This window comes from Musa acuminata, chromosome BXJ3-1 (assembly GCF_036884655.1).
Source record: "Musa acuminata AAA Group cultivar baxijiao chromosome BXJ3-1, Cavendish_Baxijiao_AAA, whole genome shotgun sequence".
Taxonomy (NCBI): Eukaryota; Viridiplantae; Streptophyta; class Magnoliopsida; order Zingiberales; family Musaceae; genus Musa; species Musa acuminata.
Genome location: NC_088349.1, coordinates 9,244,671 through 9,262,639, shown reverse-complemented (window position 1 = coordinate 9,262,639; position 17,969 = coordinate 9,244,671). Strand labels below are relative to the sequence as shown.

The window sequence follows — 17,969 nt, the reverse complement described above, 5'->3', positions numbered from 1 at the left end:
TGGAAATGTATAGGGAAACAACATAAAAGGTGTTTCTTTTCATAGTTGTTTCCAGTAATTATTCCACAGAGCTATCAGATATGCGACCCACTAAAGTTCCAACAGTGTTCTGCGAGCAGAAGACTCGTGCAGGCCATTGTATTGCTGTGAAACCTTATTGCAGGACGCACCGTATGCATTCCTACTGGAAAAAGGACCTCTTCCTGTTGCGTTCTAACCTAGCCTCCCTCTGCCATGAAGAACCAGAAACGTCAATGAGAGAGTTCCATATAAAAACAACATTTGCAGAAATGATTTCCAAAGCAACAAAGTTCAGAAAAGGTTAGATTAAAACAGCAAATCTCCATGATTCATCCAAATTGCTGCTTGATCCCAAAACCTATTTTTCACCTTTTAAATGTACATATCACTGAATGCAGTATGAAAGCTATTTGCTTTGATCAGTTGATAGAGCATCAAAGCAGATTATAACCAACAACCGATGGCCGAATGAAAACATTTAAAAGTCCTTTTCTTCCAGATAGGGACTTAGTAGAACATGAATGATTAAGCAACCAACCACGATGCACGTTATAATTAGTGGCATGGCCTATCACACTAACTTGATCTGGCCGTAATTCCCAGGATCAATTGGCTCTTTCACTCCAAAAACATCAGACATAATAGCAGTAAGGTGTAAAGGATAATGTAGCCTCCCTAGGAGATAAATGTGGAAAATAAAGGTTTCATGATTATGCTCAATATTCTTAAGATGGCAGCTATAAGTTTGAGAACGTGACCTACACAAAAGAAAAATGTTGCTTGCAGCAACTTATAGGGACAATATAATTCTGTAAAATAAATGAAATATCAAATATCAGGATGGATATTTGTGTCTTTTAGTTGCCCATAAAAGGGAAAAAAGACGAACTGTCTGCTTGTTGGATTGTTAATCTTATTAAAACCCCATTGCACAGAAGGCCTATCCCATACTTCCCTAAATCTAAGGAACTTTACCAAAAACTGTTCAATTAATAAATAAACCAAATGAAAGCACACATCACTTGCTCCCGCAATTGATGGAATTGTCCAATTCTTGAACTGTAATTGGGTTGTGTAGTTTTGTTAGGTCAGATATAAGATGCTGCTTTAGTTGTCATAAATCCAAAAAACACCGAAGATCATACTAGGGTATTTACTTGGTTTGCAATCAATAAAGAGGATGAACAAATGCCAAATCGCTGGTTATTTGCTTTAGAGAGAAAAGCAAGACATTGTAGAAGTCAAAAAACAAAAGTTTTGAATTATATTCATTTTGCATATGACAAGAGCGAAGAAACTACATTTGTTCTTTAAAATTTTGGCCTCAGAATTACTTAAAATGTCTAGCAAATTTATTATTAAAAATGGATACCTTGTAGGGGTTAAAATTAGAAATTTGTTAAATTTTTAATCAGTGGCTTGAGCTATGAGAATATGCCTAATCTACATAGTTGCCTCACGACATTTTTTGTTGCCACAATTCTCATGGATGGTTTAAGAGAAAGAGATGGAATCTACAAATGGCCTTTATACCAACAGCTTCTGATATTCATGGTTCTCCAACTGATGCCAAAAAAAAGTGTGAACAAAGAGAAGAAATGACAAACCTCTTTCTTTTTGCACTCTTTATAATAGTCAAATTCCTGCTGACATTTGCTCTTGTCAGAATTATCCTCGAGACCTAAAAATAATACCTCAATGATTAACAAGGTAAAAAATGGAGGCCAAACAAAAGGTAATGTAGATAGAGGATAGTGCAGATAGCCAAAGAAAGATTTAAAAAACTTCTTCCATATTGTTATAAAATGCTTCCTATAAGAAGTTTGTATTAATAGCTAATACAATAATACTGTTTATCAGATGTAACCTTGTGAAACCCAAAAAAGTAAAGTCCTTTTTCTTTTGACGCATCTATAAGTCTGGTCTTTTACATGTTCACTCTTGACTAAGGTATCAGTCAAAAGGACTACTTGTCCCCACTGCTTCCATTGAAGGCATACCATTCCCAATGATTTTAATAGTTCTCAGCAAATTAAGAGATATCATCTTTTATGCCATTTGGATGTGCCTTTTCCTAGCCAAAACCACACACTTCCTTTACCACATGGTACCTTATCAAGAGCTTGAAGAAAATTCTAACTGAGAACATTCTGTATGGTTGCCACCTTTTATATTTGTACTTTTATGAACCTTGAGCACCTAGAGAAGTGCTTTTGTTTGCAGATTATCGGTGTGTGGTTGTGGTTGACGAAATTGATTTTATGAGAGTGAAAATCGGACATAGATGTTGCTGACCCTTGCAAAAAGCAATCTTCATGTAAAAGTGGAATCAAAAGTTGCATGTAAACAAGACTTGGGTGGAATCAAAAGTTACAATCTTCCTGTAAAAGTCAGAATGATGAGGATGTAGTAGAAGTTAGTCTTTGGAATAAACAATTCAGTGAAATTAATGAAAGGTTAAATGAGAAAGTCTCCTCTAAGCAAAGAAAGCTTGAATCCATCTGGGAAGAGGAAGAGGTGGAAATGAACAAACGCTCCAACAGGAAGGAATATAAGGCCTCTAGAAAAACCACATAGCTTGTGAAGCCTGGACTCTCATTGCTCTTACAGTTGAGGTCTACAGAATGAGTGTATGCATAGAATATGCAGAACTTAAAACTTTCCTAGACAAATTTATGATTCATATGCTGTAGTTTAAATCTTGATCGCTTAATTGAGAACTTGATTGGTAGTTATGCAGGATTTTTATTAGTCGGTTGGAGTTTATAGTATTTTATTCTTTTTTTACGTTTTAGTAGGTTAACAACAAATATAAAATAAACTATGAAGCACGGACACCTAAAATGATTGACAAGCCAATGTCATATCCATGTTGGACAATTGTTGGAAACTGCAAATAAACCTATATCATCACATTATTTACATAAATATATGGAACATGTGTGGAACAGGTATACCAATGTCCTGGGTATGTTAAGTACGAAGCTAATGCATTTTGCATTTTTACCTAACTAAATATGTACATAATTTCCTGAAAATTGTGTATGCTTTAAAGGATCTTGTGAGTAAATTGTTTTTTATGTGATCATAATTCATAAATAACATACATGATAGTCATAAATCATCTAAATTTTATTAAATAAATCCTTATATACAGAATTATATAAATTTATAAAGATGTATATTTGTCTCTGGCATCCTAATTTTTAAATAGTCATCAGGTTTGCGAATCTAAATTATGTCTTGTTCATGTCAACACCCTCCCACCAATATACTTTACAATTAAAGGAATATCATCCAAGGCTACAAGCTAGTCCCATAGTTTCATAATCCTCAAGGGTAATGAATAAGGGGTTTCAGATACCTCAAAACCTTAATGGACTAAAGTTATGATCGTAGAATATGGCTTTTATTCAGATGCCACTGTGTTCAAATGATTGTTTCTTCAGAAAAAAAAAAAGTGGAGAATGGTGTATCAATCTTTGAGTAACAGATGAATCACATGACTGTCAAGTAACTTCTACAGAAGCTAAGCACTAGCCTACGCTTGTTGCATGGAGTAATGTAAGAAAATTTAGGCCTAACACTTAAGGTACAATCTAATACGGGTAGCACCTAAGAGTTATAAGTCTTAAAGTTTTCTCAGGGATTCCACCATGGAAGAAATTCCAAGTTTTTCCTTATGCATCAGCACAAGTCGTCTAGACTTTGGAAGCCAGGGTCCACATCGACATACAGTTTTAGGGCAATCATCCAAACGAAACAAGAACCTCATAATTCTCGCAAGCACCAGCTCAAATCTGCCAGATTGTTTCCATCCACCTTCAGAGACTCGAGTACAGGGACAAGGGCCATTGCCGTGCGCACAACAAGATTCAACAGCTGCGACGGGCTATAGTGCAATAAAATATGCGCATACAAGTAGGTAGAAGATTCAACGGGAACAGGGAGACTCACATTTGAGGGAAGCGGTGTACTGGGGAAAGCAAGGCGAGTCGGCGAGCCTAGCAACGCTGGGATATGGCGAGGCAGAAGACGCAGGGAGAGGAGCGGAGGAGCCCGATGCGGCCATCGCGAAGGGATCCCACGGTTTGGGACCGGAACGACTAGACATCTGGTTCCTTTTTTGTGACCAAGAAAGGAACTGAACCGGATAGAATCGCGTTGGTTTTGATTAACCAACAAAGAAACGAACCGGATCGGCCCAATGGCGTGATAAGGTTTGGTTCGTTTATCCGCTCGGTTTGCTTACAGACACAGCTGTATCGAAAGAACAAATCCCTCGGCTCTGATTGTTCTCCGGCATTTTCTTTACCCCAACCGCGGTTGCCGGCGCCACTCTGCCTCGATCCATCGTCACCTCATTGCGGATCACAACCCTTCTCGGCCTCGCTCCTTCGAAGAAGTGAAGTCTCTCTCTCTCTCTCTTCGTCCAATTACATATTTGTCATGGTATGATCTGAAAGTTGCCTCTTTCTTCATCCCTTGCTATTGGTTTCTTGATTTCTTCCGGATCCGTTTGTGTAGTGGCAATGAGACTGAGGCATTGGGGGGGAAGTTGGGATTTTTTTTCCTTGTTCACTTTTACTTACATTTTTACATTGGATGATTAGAATCAGGAAGTGTTTGATGCTTTTTTTTTTTTTTTTTGTCTTAGTTCCTCAAGTCTCCCGAATTTTGTGCAATAGTCTCTCAACTCTGTCAATTAGTAGAGCATTTTTTCCCTTTAAAGATATTATTTTTCTCTTACGTAAACAAAGCATATCTACCATGTATGTCCTTCATCTCTCCTGACTAGTATTCTTATTGCCAAGTCATGTTGATTTGGAATGGACCTTAGGTTACTAAGGGTCTCTCCATGGGTTAGACTGGGTTTAATTGACCAGAACTAGAGAAAAGTACATGGAGGGACTTATGTGAACAATAGCTTCTAACTAGAGTTATCCGTCTTTGACTAAAATGTTTATTTGATCAGTGGCATTTGTTAGTGATTTCAGTTGTCACTTGCATATTGATATTCACTTAAATCTAATATTCATTGTCTATATTCTCTATTGGTTATCCATAGGTTTTTGACACTTCCAGTTGTAGTACTTTAGGATTCAAGTGAGTGATTAAAATTACTGGGTTTTTAGTATTTCCCATGATTATAAGTGCTGCTTTTTTAATTTTTGATCTAATTATTATTTTTTAGAGTAAATAGTTGTCAGTGCATTGAAGGACTGGGAGGCTAGAGTTCGTAATGGGTAATAAGGTCTTCTCCAAGTATCCAGACATTAGTTTGATGGACTTAATTTTTTACACTGTATTTTAATTAATTCTGGAATTGAACGAAGAAGAGCTTTGTAGTTGCTTTCCTTGTAGGAACTCTACTTCTGGTATTTGCTAAGAGATCTGTTATTCAAATTGTTTTTCACATGGTATATCTTAAAGACATGTTGTAGGACTTGATTAACCATTTAGTTGAGTATTAGAGTTGAGAGAATTGATTTTCACATGGTATATCTTAAAGAGATGTTGTAGGACTTGATTAATCATTTAGTTGAGTATTAGAGTTGAGAAAAGGATTTGTTTTTGCAGTTTGATATGGCTACCCTTCGAAATCTGAAGATCAAGACAGCAACTTGCAAACGCATCCTTAAGGAGCTTCAGTCTTATGAGAAAGAAGTTGACAGAGAAGCTGCCAAAACTGCTGATATGAAGGAAAAAGGTGCTGACCCTTATGATCTTAAGCAACAGGTAGTTTGCTATAATTTATGTTTTTGTGTTTTTACAACTTTCTCTTCTCCATCATTTTGACACAATGGTTTGCAGTCTGTAGTTATCATAGAATTTTTAAAAGTGTTGAGAATCACTCGTGACTCGGCTCTTTCTTATACGTTAGCAAGCACTTTGTGTTTGCTACAACTCTCTTCTTCATCATTCGATACAATTGTTTGCGGCCTCTAGTTATTATAAATTTTTTATAAGAGTGCTGATCAAGATTTGCCGTACTGTGGTGTATCGTTCGGTATGGATGATACGTATTGGTCCGATAGGAAACTAGTACATGCGGTACATCGGTATATCTCCATGTACCATGTGTCGGTACACTTGGTATGGCTCGGTACAGCTCAGGATATATCGTATCGACAACTGGTGGGTACATCGGTACAAACCACTAAGACGAACCATGGTGCTGATAATCATTCATCTCTTGCTTATACACAAGTCAACACTCTCCTTTCTGACAATAGAAAACTTTTTGTATCTTTGAAATGTGGTTTTCTCCAATATACATGCTTTTCCAATTGTATCTTAGACTTTCTTTGCATGCTATCACTTTACTATGATTACAAGCGTGGATAATTAGATTTGTATTTATATATGAATCTTTTATGTTGTGCAGATTTCATTGTTATTTAATGATTATTAAGTGTTTCTTTTTCTCACTTACACTTAGACTTGAACATTGATTCTATAGTAAATATTTTATTTTCAAGTGTATGTCAACTCCTTCAATGTATTCTGGATGAGCTTAAACTGCAAATTAGTCCTGTTATCCAACTTACCTTTTAGATCACTTATTATGCTTGTTAATATCATGAAGTTCTGCTGAATATTTTGTGGAGCCTACTCAACCGGATCTATGCCCCATAGTCAACCACATATAAATAGGAAGTTCTGTGACTATCAGCTATTATATTGGTTCTTCTTTGTAGAATGCACCCAATATTTTTGTGAAATTGATGAGGATCCTATTGTCTTCATCAGGCAATTGTGGTCTATATTGCATAATCGAAAGTTTAATTTTCCTCTTCCAATTCTCCCGCATAGCAACTTTACATGGTCTTCCAGAAAGTGGTCTTGCAACATATTGGCCAAGAATGATATTTGTTGGCTCCAACACAAATGTCCAACTTTTTTCATAATTTCCTCAGACATCTGCTTGGTTCAATCTAATGGATGCATGTGCTACTCTGCAGCCTGAAACATTACTTTCTCAGTGCAAATAATATCCCAGATGGCACAGACCCAATTTTCATCACTATCACCAATCGGATCAAACGATCTCCTACTCTGACATCACTTGAGACGGAAATAATAAACAAGACTGCATGTGCCCCCTGAATGATATCCCTTGAAGAAGAAAATTTAATTGAAGATGAATCATATTGTCATGTTATAGGTTTTTAGGTTGACATATCTTGTTCTGCAAGATAAAAGATACCCAAGAATATTCCCAACTGAAACACCTAGCTAAAAAAACCCTATCTTACTAATTAAAACTAAAAAAAACTACAACAAGGATATTAAATTCATGAAATCTAAAATTTACAAAAATAAATATATAAAAAAATTCTTAATGTGCTGAAATTAGATGCACTGCATCCATAGATGGATTTTTCTAGTTTCCCAAAATAACCTGTAGTTTTGAATTTATAGATGTATACTTCTGGTTTCTTAATTTCGCTGTGATCTATTTTAGGATTTAGAGGATATTTTGTGTGGACAATTTCTTAAACATTGAAAAGACTGTGATCCTGCACTTGAGCAATGAAAGATCGATTTAGACATTAAAGGGAAAAAAATCCACACTAAAATCCAATTGCTAAAACAAAGACTTCAATGCTGGTTACCAACTCTCTTAAACTGTAGAAAATATTATGTACTTTGATCGTGATGATCTTGCAACTGATAGAGCTACATTTCCCAGGACTTTAAATTTGATGTGAAATATATGGTTGAGTTTATTATGAAAGGAGCAGTTAGAAATGGTTTTTTCCTTACACTTGAACTGCATAGTTGACCTCGGAATGAGACCAATCTCACACATGCTGATTGACTCGATCTGACTCATTTGCATCAAATCCTTGACTAATGCATTGTTTCCAATGAGCAGGAAAATGTCTTGGCAGAGTCGAGAATGATGATTCCTGATTGCCACAAACGACTGGAAGCTTCCCTTGCCGATTTGAAAGGAATATTGGTACGTTGAACTTTATTTTGAAATATGAGATAGTGATGTTAGTCTTGTTGATTAAACCTCTTTAATACTCCAGGCAGAGATAAAGGAATCGAACCAGCAAGGGGTGGAGATAGAGGAAGCTGATACCATCATCGCAGATGTAGAAGCTTTTTTTCAGGCAGCAGATGCTTAGAAGTCAGAACAACAAAAAGAAGTGCTTGTACTACGGATATTGTCTAGTGTTGATTGCCTCGAAACAACTTTTGCTTGTCGAGTTCTACATTTTCTGAAACTTGAGCTTGTGTTGTGATCTTCCCAGGAATCTGTTCACCGCTGGGAAGAAGATGCCCATGAAAACTTTGGGTGTGAATGTTTGTGCAAAAGCTATCTATCTATCTATCTATCTATCAATCATTTTTGGTGAATCTTAGCAATCACAATCTGCTGATTTCTGTGCACCAAAAGGAAGGCCACATGCTTGCAAATTTTACTGTGTGCACTCTTGCGATACGTATCACACTCTATGCAGGGGCAATATACACCCGAGGTTGGATCCGACTCCCCACTAACGATGCGTATCACACTTCAGATGACAATGGCGAATAATACATCAGACAATCAAGTCCTATCTAATACGAAAAACAAAGCAAAACCGCACGAATCACGATGTGCATCTCCAAAGTCAAAAGGTTCACCCGTACTCGTGCGAGGCGACCGCCCGACTTTATCTGGATTCATTCTCAAAGGCCGAAGCTCGACTTGATCGCATTGCATGCTGCCCAACCTGATCGTATTTGGAGCAAGTTGGTTGACCAACCCTCAAGGATAAGCTTAAAAATGTCTCTTCTCAAACTTTAAGATTCGTTCACCTGCATCAGATCGCAGCCATCTGCGCAGTTTCACGTCATCTACGCTGCGTATTTGAATCGGTCAAAGCTCGCCCGACTTGATTAAGTGAGCTATACGACCCCACCCTAGTTTTTAAGAAGATATCTCTCAGCATTATCAAATCGTGGTCTGAATTAATTCATCGATAATTTAATTTTAAATATTATAAATAATTTTAATTCGATGAGATTTTTTTTTTCGATTTGATTAACCGATTTAAAATGAATCAAATTTATTTTAATTTAAAAAATATCAATACAATTGAGTTTATTATTTTAAGCCTTTAGTGATTCAAATACTCAATTTTCATATTATAATTTCATAAATCTTATTACATTAACCTAATTGAACTAAGATTCTGATTCGATTCAACCAAATTGAATTGGTTTATTTGAAATACATATATATATATATATACATACATATTAAATTACAAATCGATTAATCGAATAAGATTAACCCATTTTTAACTGTTCTATTTGATATATTCAAATCGACTTTTAGTGCTTTAAACGATTGTTGTGGTCAAACATCTCCTTAATCCAACATATCCTACCTAAGCAAATGTGTGATGCATGTCAAACATATCCATTCGGAAAACAAATGTTTCGGAAAACAAATGTCAGATCGCATGATGTATCGAACATATGTTGTGGTCAAACATATCCATTTCTGAAAACAAATGTCAAATCGCATGATATATCCTACCTAAGCAAAATAATTCATAATGTATGACGTATCGAGACCTTTGATGCTGTATAACCAGGCAAGACATTTCGATGCATTCATTCAACTCATATAAATTAAATTAAAGTATATGTTATATCTTAATTAAATAAAATATATTTTTATATATGATATATTTGCCTAACACATAAGCATCAAGACATTTAATGCTACCTAACCGAATAAAGTATCATATCTATGCAACATAAATAACAAAGTATTTATCATATCATAATCAAGTAAAACATTTTTTGATTTACGAAGTATCTATCCTATATCATAACAAAGTATTTATCATATCATAACTGATCGAAATGTCTCTTAACCACTATTTGATTTGATGCAAGCAATAATAGTCGATGTCCCAAGATAAACATTGCGTTCTTGTGCATACAATACCTTACACTAAAGCATAACAAGAGACAAATAATATGATAATTATTTTCGATCACTTAGGATCAATTGGATATGACATATCAACATACCCTCTAAGGATAATTTTTTTTGTCATGACTCCTCTAGATAATTACAAAAATAAGTATTATATAAAATTAAACTTTTCATATATTATTTTTATTCATAATTATTAATTTGATCATTAAAGGATCTCGTAAAAAGAGAGTGTTCCCCTTTGACCAATGAGTTTACGAGGAATTATCTAATTTAGATAATAAGTTTATCTTTTCAAAATATGTAAACTCTAAAAACTAATTTTAACGGTAAGAAAGACTCGACGGACTTATGAATCCTTCATTTTTATACTCTTCAACTAATGTAAAATTAAATAATTTTATCATTTAGATTGACATTAACCGTATCGTTCTATCTACGTATCATTATAATATATGTCTTAAGCATAATTATGATCAAGTCAACGTTTTCTTCATTGAGAACGCGAATTTGATCAAGATTAGTCAAACGTGCTTCTATGTCGACAGGTCAATTATCTGAAAGTTTTGACCGACGAACGTGTCAGGCTAGAATTAGACCTGCTGGCACAGCAGCAGTAGTCAAAGTGTAATTTTTCCTCAACTCGAGTAGCAGAATTTTATTTTCTTAAAAAAATATATTTTTATTATGGTGTATATGCCGTTCATAAATAGACTGAGATTTATCACCGGTATAATATTACATTAATCTATGTGTCGATAGAGACGATTTGATAGCAAATTGATAGTGGTCCTACGAAGAACAATAATTTCAAATCTTAAAGAACATGGGATACGCTCCAATCACACTTTTACTAGGAGCATTTCAATCCTTCATCAGAACCGTCCATTAATTCGATGTTTGATGGGACGACTTGACAGATTTAAATGCCAATCAAAGAATACGAGCTATCTTGATCGCGACAGGGAACACAATTCTCCACCTACGTATATGACGTCATATAGAGCAGATCTTATAAGAAGAGACACCTATTGTGTACAACCTCATGTAACCAACAAATCGGATAACATTTTGAAGTAAAATTTTTTTAAATTTGAAATAAAATCATAATATATATTTAAAAATAATATTTATTTATTATTTATCAAACACTCAAAGTATTTTATAATTATATATTCAATTAAATTATTTTCTATAAATACATATTAAAAATGTTTTCGAATAAAACCATCATCTCACCACCTTCATTGAAGTAATTGATATGTATATTAAATTACAAACTAATTACCTCTCAAAATAAAAGTTTTGCTATAGATATTCAATTTAAGTGGATTCAAAAATCTATTAATTTTTATAGGACTGAGAATACAAATTTAGAGATACCTTTTCTAGAAATAAATATGAATGGAAATTTAACACCTAAGGAAACACTATATATGAAGCTTCTTATATTTTTAATTAATTAATTTCACTAGATGCACTTAACTAGGCCGTGCCACAATATAATAATATTTATTATTATTTTGATTAGTATCCCTTTTTCATTTATTTATATAAAGTGTTTCTTATCTTTTAAAAGATATAATTACCCCTCATCTTTTATCTTTATTTCGTTAGTTGTTATCTCTACCTTTCATCGTTGTTTGTCATCTCAGTCTTTCGTGAAGTTTTATAGTTCTCGCATCCTCTCCCTTCTTTATTTGTTAATCATTGTCTTTGCTCTATCTCACGGTTGTTATCCTCCTCACTCGCATGCTCTTTTCGTTGTCGTTGAAGATCTAATACAAGTTCTCATGACTATCATCGACGTTATGATAAGTGTTAGAGAAGATGTTGACTAGTTGGATTTAACTTTAGGCTCAAACCCATCCCTGACTCCTATCATCCTCTTATTCTTATATATGTTCAACATATACATGCATGATGGGAGTGAATATGACTCGACAAAAAAAAGCTAACGATAGGACAAAGACGACGATCGATAAGGAAGAAGCGAACGATAATTTCATCTTTTAAGAAAAAAATATTTTGTAAAATAAATAAAAATACTAATTGAAGAAAAAATAAAAAAAGAAATTGCTCATATATGAAGGTTTTTATAATTTAATTGATTTATTTATTGTACTAGATGTATTTAGGTCCCCAGTACATTTCCCCAAGACACTCGTCCCAGTTTGTACCTTGGTGGTGCCACGGTGCAATACCCCATCTATGGGCCCCGCAGTGTCCGTTTGTGCTCGAATCGCGTAGGACGACAGAGTTTTTGGACGGGATCAGAGGCGCGCGTATTTGTATTTTCCAGAACATAAAAAAAGAGAACCAATAGACGTCAACGGGTCGCGTCAACTCCGCCACTGCGTTCCGTCATCTGCTTCTCCTCCTCCCTCCGTCTCCTCCGTTCCCATCTTCTCCACCGACGGGCGCTCCCTCCGAGCCTCTTTCTTCTCGATCAGATCCGTCCGCCTCATCATGTTCGGGCCGTATGCAACGATGATGCTGATTAATTGTTCCCACTGCCACACCCCGCTGCAGCTCCCGCCGGGGGCGTCGTCCATCCGATGCGCCATCTGCAGGGCCATCACCTACGTGTCCGATCCCCGGAGCGTCCACATGCCTCCTGGGGCTCCTCATTCCCTTCCGCCTCCGGGCCCCGCCCCGCTCCCGCCGCCGTCCTGGGGGCTAGCGCCGCCGCCGATGCCGGGCGGCGGTCGGCGGAAGAAAGCGGTGATTTGCGGGATCACGTATCGGAACACCCGGAGCGAGCTGAAGGGGTGCATAAATGATGCCAAGTGCATGAAGTACCTCCTCATCAATCGCTTCGGCTTCCCCGAGTCCAGCATCATCATGCTAACTGGTACTACTACCATGATCTTTTCTCCTCTTTCAGGCCATCATTAACGACAACCGTAGATCTCTCAGAATTTGGATGGTTTGGTTCCAATCACTAATATAAGCTCCGTCTATATTTCTTATTTCTATCCTAGAAATTGAAGTCAACTATACGAAGCATGTTTGTAGACATAGCGGCAAACATGCAATTTCTCTAGAACTTAAACTCTGGATTAATTGTGGATCTAGCAGACATTACATATCAATTACCCAAGTAATTCACTATAGAACACCCGGTCATTATTCCAAAACAAAAAAGGAAAACTATAGTTGACATTTAAGCCCATGTTAAATTTCAGGGCATATACTTGTACTTGATAATCCAGTGCTTACTTGTCACATGGAATTGATGTATCTTTTTTTTCCCCCCAAGATGTGAGATTTTTTTGAACAATTGAAAGTTTGTTCACAACAAAAAGTATAGTTCATTTTTCAGTCAGACTTTGGGTTTGAGTATCTATGATCTTGAGTTTGCATCCTACATCTTCGACTTTTCTAACCTCTTATAATTTGGAAGCTGTTTTGCAGAGGACGAAAGAGATCCATACAAGATTCCAACCAAACATAATATAAGAATGGCAATGTATTGGCTCGTACAAGGTTGTCAACCAGGTGACTCTTTGATATTCCACTACTCTGGCCATGGTTCACAACAAAGAGACTACAGTGGAGAAGAAGCAGATGGCTATGATGAAACTCTTTGTCCTGTGGACTTTGAAACACAAGGAATGATCGTCGATAATGAAATTAATGCAACCATGGTCAGGCCGCTTCCTCGTGGAGTTAAGCTTCATGCTATTATAGATGCTTGTCACAGTGGCACTATGCTAGATCTATCTTACCTTTGCAGAATGAACAGGTCAGTGATGTATATTAAGGTTGTCATGATTATATTTTTGTTTGTAGAAAAAAGCTTCTTTTTCCTTTATTTCCTAGTTTCTGTGCCAGTGATATTCGTTGTACTGCATTTCCTTCAAAGGACTTTACTATTTTTCCCATGAGCCATGAGAATTATGTGCTATCTCTGTTACTATCTCTACATCGATCTATCATATTAAACTAAAACTTATGATATCATTTCTTTTCTACAGTCAGCCATGTTTCTTTTTAAAATAAATCCATCAGTATTCACTCTAGTCTTCTCAATATTAGAAATATAAACAAGAGCAGAGAAGTGGCAGTGAATTGATGATTATTATAGTTTATTCTGTGAAAAAACTCCAAACCTTTTATATTGGATTTCTGCAATATATTGTTCTCATCAGATCGTTCTCAAATACATGTGGGATAATTTCTTGAAGTCTATGATAGTTTAGACTATTTACAAAATAAATGCTTCTAGGATAGTTGGGTCACATTTCATGCATAAATCAAGGAACACTATGTTTTTTTTTAACATTGATCTTTTAATGATGGACAAGATGAATATATGATTAAATGTATTGCTTCATGTAGTTTGCATTGAGCATCAAATTGTATTTGTCATTACAGGTCCTTGTTACCTTTTCTTCAGTTTTCAAAAAATATGTTATTTGTCAGGATGCCCGTTAATAGATATGTATTGATTTATCATGACTTATGACCAGATATTTGAAAACTCTAAACAAATGTGAAGATTTTCCACACATTATATTGTAATTAAGATACCTTCTATTGCCATATTTACTGCATATCATATCCTACAAGATTTGATGCAATGGCATATCCACATCATGTCAAATGAGTGTCCTGAAGCAGTGCTTCATGGAATTTCATAGATGCCTCCATCATATATTTGTTTTATTTTTCTAAGTCTATTTCCCTTAAACATATGCAGTTTAGAATTCAGGCCATGCCCAAAATTTTGATCCCTTTATTCTGAATGCTGAATCTTGGTATCTTGAGTTTTATAACTCAGACAAGTCTGATTTATAGATGTACTGCATGTCCTAAATCCTGGACCTGGAAATTATATTGGAAGGGTGGGGCCAAACTGTTTTGGAAAAATAAGTGCTTGTCTAATTATAATGGCTTCGCATTATCAGATGCAGCATGTTGTTTGAGTCGCCTCTATTATGGTCGAGCTGTTGGTGATTTGTTTTTCCAATCTAATAAATTAAGATAACAATTTCCATATAATGATATTACTTTGGGACTAAATCAAGGTTTCTTTGGGTTCAAGGATTTCATATTTTCCTGGAAGCATATAAACTACTAAATCATGTCGACCAAATAATTCAAAATGTTGGCTTCTTAGAACTTTTTCTTTATAATCATACTGGTAGATTGTTGGGTGTTGGTGGTAGGATTTAGCTGATATCTATTTTAGCTGCCTTTCCCCCATTATTGGTGAGAGATGAATGCTCAACATAACTAAGGAGATTCAACAGTTTTATCTGTGGTTTCTTCTCTTATCATAATAGCTTGTCATATCTTATTACACATTTTGGCTTTGTATATTTGAGCAATATCTGATATCTATTTTAGCTGCCTTTCCCCCATTTTTGGTGAGAGATGAATGCTCAACATAACTAAGGAGATTCAACAGTTTTATCTGTGGTTTCTTCTCTTATCATAATAGCTTGTCATATCTTATTACACATTTTGGCTTTGTATATTTGAGCAATATCTGATATCTGTTTTAACTGCCTTTCCCCCATTTTTGGTGAGAGATGAATGCTCAACATAACTAAGGAGATTCAACAGTTTTATCTGTGGTTTCTTCTCTTATCATAATAGCTTGTCATATCTTATTACACATTTTGGCTTTGTATATTTGAGCAATATCTGATATCTGTTTTAGCTGCCTTTCCCCCATTTTTGGTGAGAGATGAATGCTCAACATAACTAAGGAGATTCAATAGTTTTATCTGTGGTTTCTTCTCTTATCATAATAGCTTGTCATATCTAATTACACATTTTGGCTTTGTATATTTGAGCAATATCTAGAACACCATCTCCTCTCTTCTGTAGCATGTGTATGGATGAAAACATATGATGCCAATTTTAGTATTATTCTATCTGTGCTTCAAAATGCTTGAGAACATAGAACCTAAGAAAGAAAAAAAGGAGAGATTATCAAAGAAGATATGTAATAATTATGTCACAATCAGCGTCAAGTCTACATCATTTTCCAACTTGAAAAATTCTCAGTCAACTGATTCTTCTCTTCATTATATGTTGCTGATCACTTCAGTGCCATGATGCATTTTTATTTTGCATGTGGCAGTGGAACAGGTTGCATCCTAGTGATGATGGTAATTGGCTATAATTTTCTCAACAAACAAAAAGCATTTGGCCCTTGTGAATTTTTGTCTCAGTGATATGTTAGCTAATTTTCTTCACTGGTTTAGGAGTGGGCAGTATGCATGGGAAGATCATCGCCCAAGAAATGGTGCTTGGAAAGGTACTAGTGGTGGAGAAGTCATCTCATTCAGTGGTTGCGATGATAATCAAACTTCTGCAGATACCTCGGTAAACTTTCATTGCTTGCATCTGTAGTCAATAATTAGGTTAAGCATGGGTTTCAAAGCCATTAAATCCTTAGTGAGAGCTTTAATAAGTGCCAAATCCAAATGAATTTTTTAAACCAGTATGTTTCCAACCTAAATTGTCAATATATTCTGGAATCTTACTTGAGTGCAATAACTAGTTGATTTTTCAGGAGGAATTAGTTAGCTGGAACTTCCATTTGATTAGTATGCCAAAAAACCTGATTTTGTCTTTGAAAGCTGGGTTGAATTATATGTTAAGTTCCCTTCTCTAAAAATAATATACTTAAGAGCCCTTGTCTAAAAATAATCCCTGAAATTAGAGATTACTAGCAGTGAATGACCTTTCAGTCAGATACTACATTTTAGAACTGACACCATGCAAACTCAGTGCTCAGTTGATTCTGTCTCAGAGAAGCAGTTATTGTTAACTTATTTGCTTCGGTTGCAGTTTTTGAGTTTCGTCGCTAGAACCATGTAACTTGCAACTGGTAATCTTTTTATCAGGTTGTTTCTTCTACTTCTAATTAAAAATGTCAACCTTGTCTACTTTATGAAATCTTTAGCAATGAACTGACCAAGATTAAATTCAATAGAGGAGACAAATTGAGAAGTGAAAAAGTTTTTTCCCATATTCATATTTTGATTCTACACAGTCTCTTGAATTTATGGGTGCATCATTCTGCATTGGTAATGGTTTTGTGATGAAACCAAATCTGTACTAATATTTCCTTGTGTACCACATTTGCAGGCTCTGTCAGGGATTACCTCTACTGGTGCCATGACTTACTGTTTCATCCAAGCCATTGAGCGAGGACATGGGACAACTTATGGTAGCATACTGAATTCGATGAGATCCACCATAAGAAGCACTGGCGATGCAATTTCCGGAGGGCCTGTCACTTCACTCATCACCATGTTGTTGACTGGAGGTAGCATGCCTGGCACACTGAGACAGGTATGTTCTTGTTACTGCAACACACATCACAAATGAAGCATGAGAGCTGACAAATGCAGATTTTAGGCAAAACTTTCCTAACTCAAGTTTTGTTGCAGGAGCCGCAGCTGACATCCAATGAAATGTTCGATGTTTATGCAAAACCATTTTCTCTGTAAAGTGTATCTTCTCTCTTGCACTTGAAGTGTCTTCTGTTGTCATTGATTTTGCACATGTTTTGCTTCATTTGACTGACATCGAGAAACATCTTACGAGGGTTTATCGATTTCTTTGACATCGGTGTGTAGGATTTTTCTTCTATAAATATGACATTTCTTTCTATAGCATGCATAAAAGAAGACTACACCTATGCATGGACTCATTAACGTAATGAACTAGGATTATTGTTCATCTCAAATTGAGTTGGGTTATAGTCTGATATTGTATGTGCATGTCAGTGTCCATATGCTGTATAAATTCAAAACCCACTAGCAAATGCCAGCCAGCTTTAATATCATTCTTTATGGGGGTTTGATGCTGTGTGATGCAAGATACCAAAAAAAAAGGGAGAATTCATCTAACCTCATTTTAATGTAAATCAATAAGGCTCAAATGGCTGGGATTAGTAAGTATTTTAAGAATTTTGAATCTAATATCCAAGGATAAGCAATCCTAGTAGGAGAAGGAGTCACTGTAAAAG

General features: G+C 35.6%; 3 protein-coding genes across 5 annotated transcripts; 2 read left to right on the top strand and 1 right to left on the bottom strand.

The window, feature by feature from the left end:
* Positions 1-8: 8 nt before the first annotated feature.
* Positions 9-4,161, bottom strand: LOC103992998 (cytochrome c oxidase-assembly factor COX23, mitochondrial). Its single transcript, XM_009412932.3, has 3 exons — positions 3,979-4,161; positions 1,629-1,702; positions 9-229 (listed from the first exon to the last, which is right to left on the bottom strand). Exons 1-3 carry the CDS (start codon positions 4,133-4,135, stop codon positions 182-184), a joined length of 279 nt encoding a protein of 92 aa, XP_009411207.2. The 5' UTR covers positions 4,136-4,161; the 3' UTR covers positions 9-181.
* Positions 4,162-4,263: 102 nt separating this feature from the next.
* On the top strand, positions 4,264-8,394 carry LOC135629500 (tubulin-folding cofactor A-like). Of its 3 annotated transcripts, none has more exons than XM_065136950.1 (4): positions 4,264-4,431; positions 5,602-5,760; positions 7,904-7,990; positions 8,064-8,394. In XM_065136950.1, exons 2-4 carry the CDS (start codon positions 5,608-5,610, stop codon positions 8,160-8,162), a joined length of 339 nt encoding a protein of 112 aa, XP_064993022.1. In that variant the 5' UTR covers positions 4,264-4,431; positions 5,602-5,607; the 3' UTR covers positions 8,163-8,394. The 3 variants fall into 3 exon arrangements, with proteins under 3 accessions (XP_064993022.1, XP_064993023.1, XP_064993021.1); XM_065136951.1 differs by having other exon boundaries at positions 4,266-4,473; XM_065136949.1 differs by having other exon boundaries at positions 4,268-4,426.
* A 3,909-nt stretch (positions 8,395-12,303) lies between these two features.
* On the top strand, positions 12,304-17,611 carry LOC135628990 (metacaspase-1-like). Its single transcript, XM_065136054.1, has 5 exons — positions 12,304-12,827; positions 13,391-13,721; positions 16,195-16,315; positions 17,084-17,290; positions 17,389-17,611. The coding sequence occupies exons 1-5, from the start codon at positions 12,443-12,445 to the stop codon at positions 17,446-17,448; spliced, it is 1,104 nt and encodes a 367-aa protein (XP_064992126.1). The 5' UTR covers positions 12,304-12,442; the 3' UTR covers positions 17,449-17,611.
* Positions 17,612-17,969: the final 358 nt, after the last annotated feature.

Coding starts and splice junctions, on each gene's coding strand:
- LOC103992998 (XM_009412932.3), bottom strand. CDS start 4,135: ATGTCTAGTCGTTCCGGTCCCAAACCGTGGGATCCCTTCGCGATGGCC. Junction 1,703..3,978: donor GTACACCGCTTCCCTCAAAT/GTGAGTCTCCCT, acceptor TATTATTTTTAG/GTCTCGAGGATAATTCTGAC. Junction 230..1,628: donor AAGAGTGCAAAAAGAAAGAG/GTTTGTCATTTC, acceptor TCTTCATGGCAG/AGGGAGGCTAGGTTAGAACG.
- LOC135629500 (XM_065136951.1), top strand. Junction 5,761..7,903: donor CTTATGATCTTAAGCAACAG/GTAGTTTGCTAT, acceptor TCCAATGAGCAG/GAAAATGTCTTGGCAGAGTC. Junction 7,991..8,063: donor CCGATTTGAAAGGAATATTG/GTACGTTGAACT, acceptor TTAATACTCCAG/GCAGAGATAAAGGAATCGAA.
- LOC135628990 (XM_065136054.1), top strand. CDS start 12,443: ATGTTCGGGCCGTATGCAACGATGATGCTGATTAATTGTTCCCACTGC. Junction 12,828..13,390: donor CAGCATCATCATGCTAACTG/GTACTACTACCA, acceptor GCTGTTTTGCAG/AGGACGAAAGAGATCCATAC. Junction 16,316..17,083: donor AAACTTCTGCAGATACCTCG/GTAAACTTTCAT, acceptor CCACATTTGCAG/GCTCTGTCAGGGATTACCTC.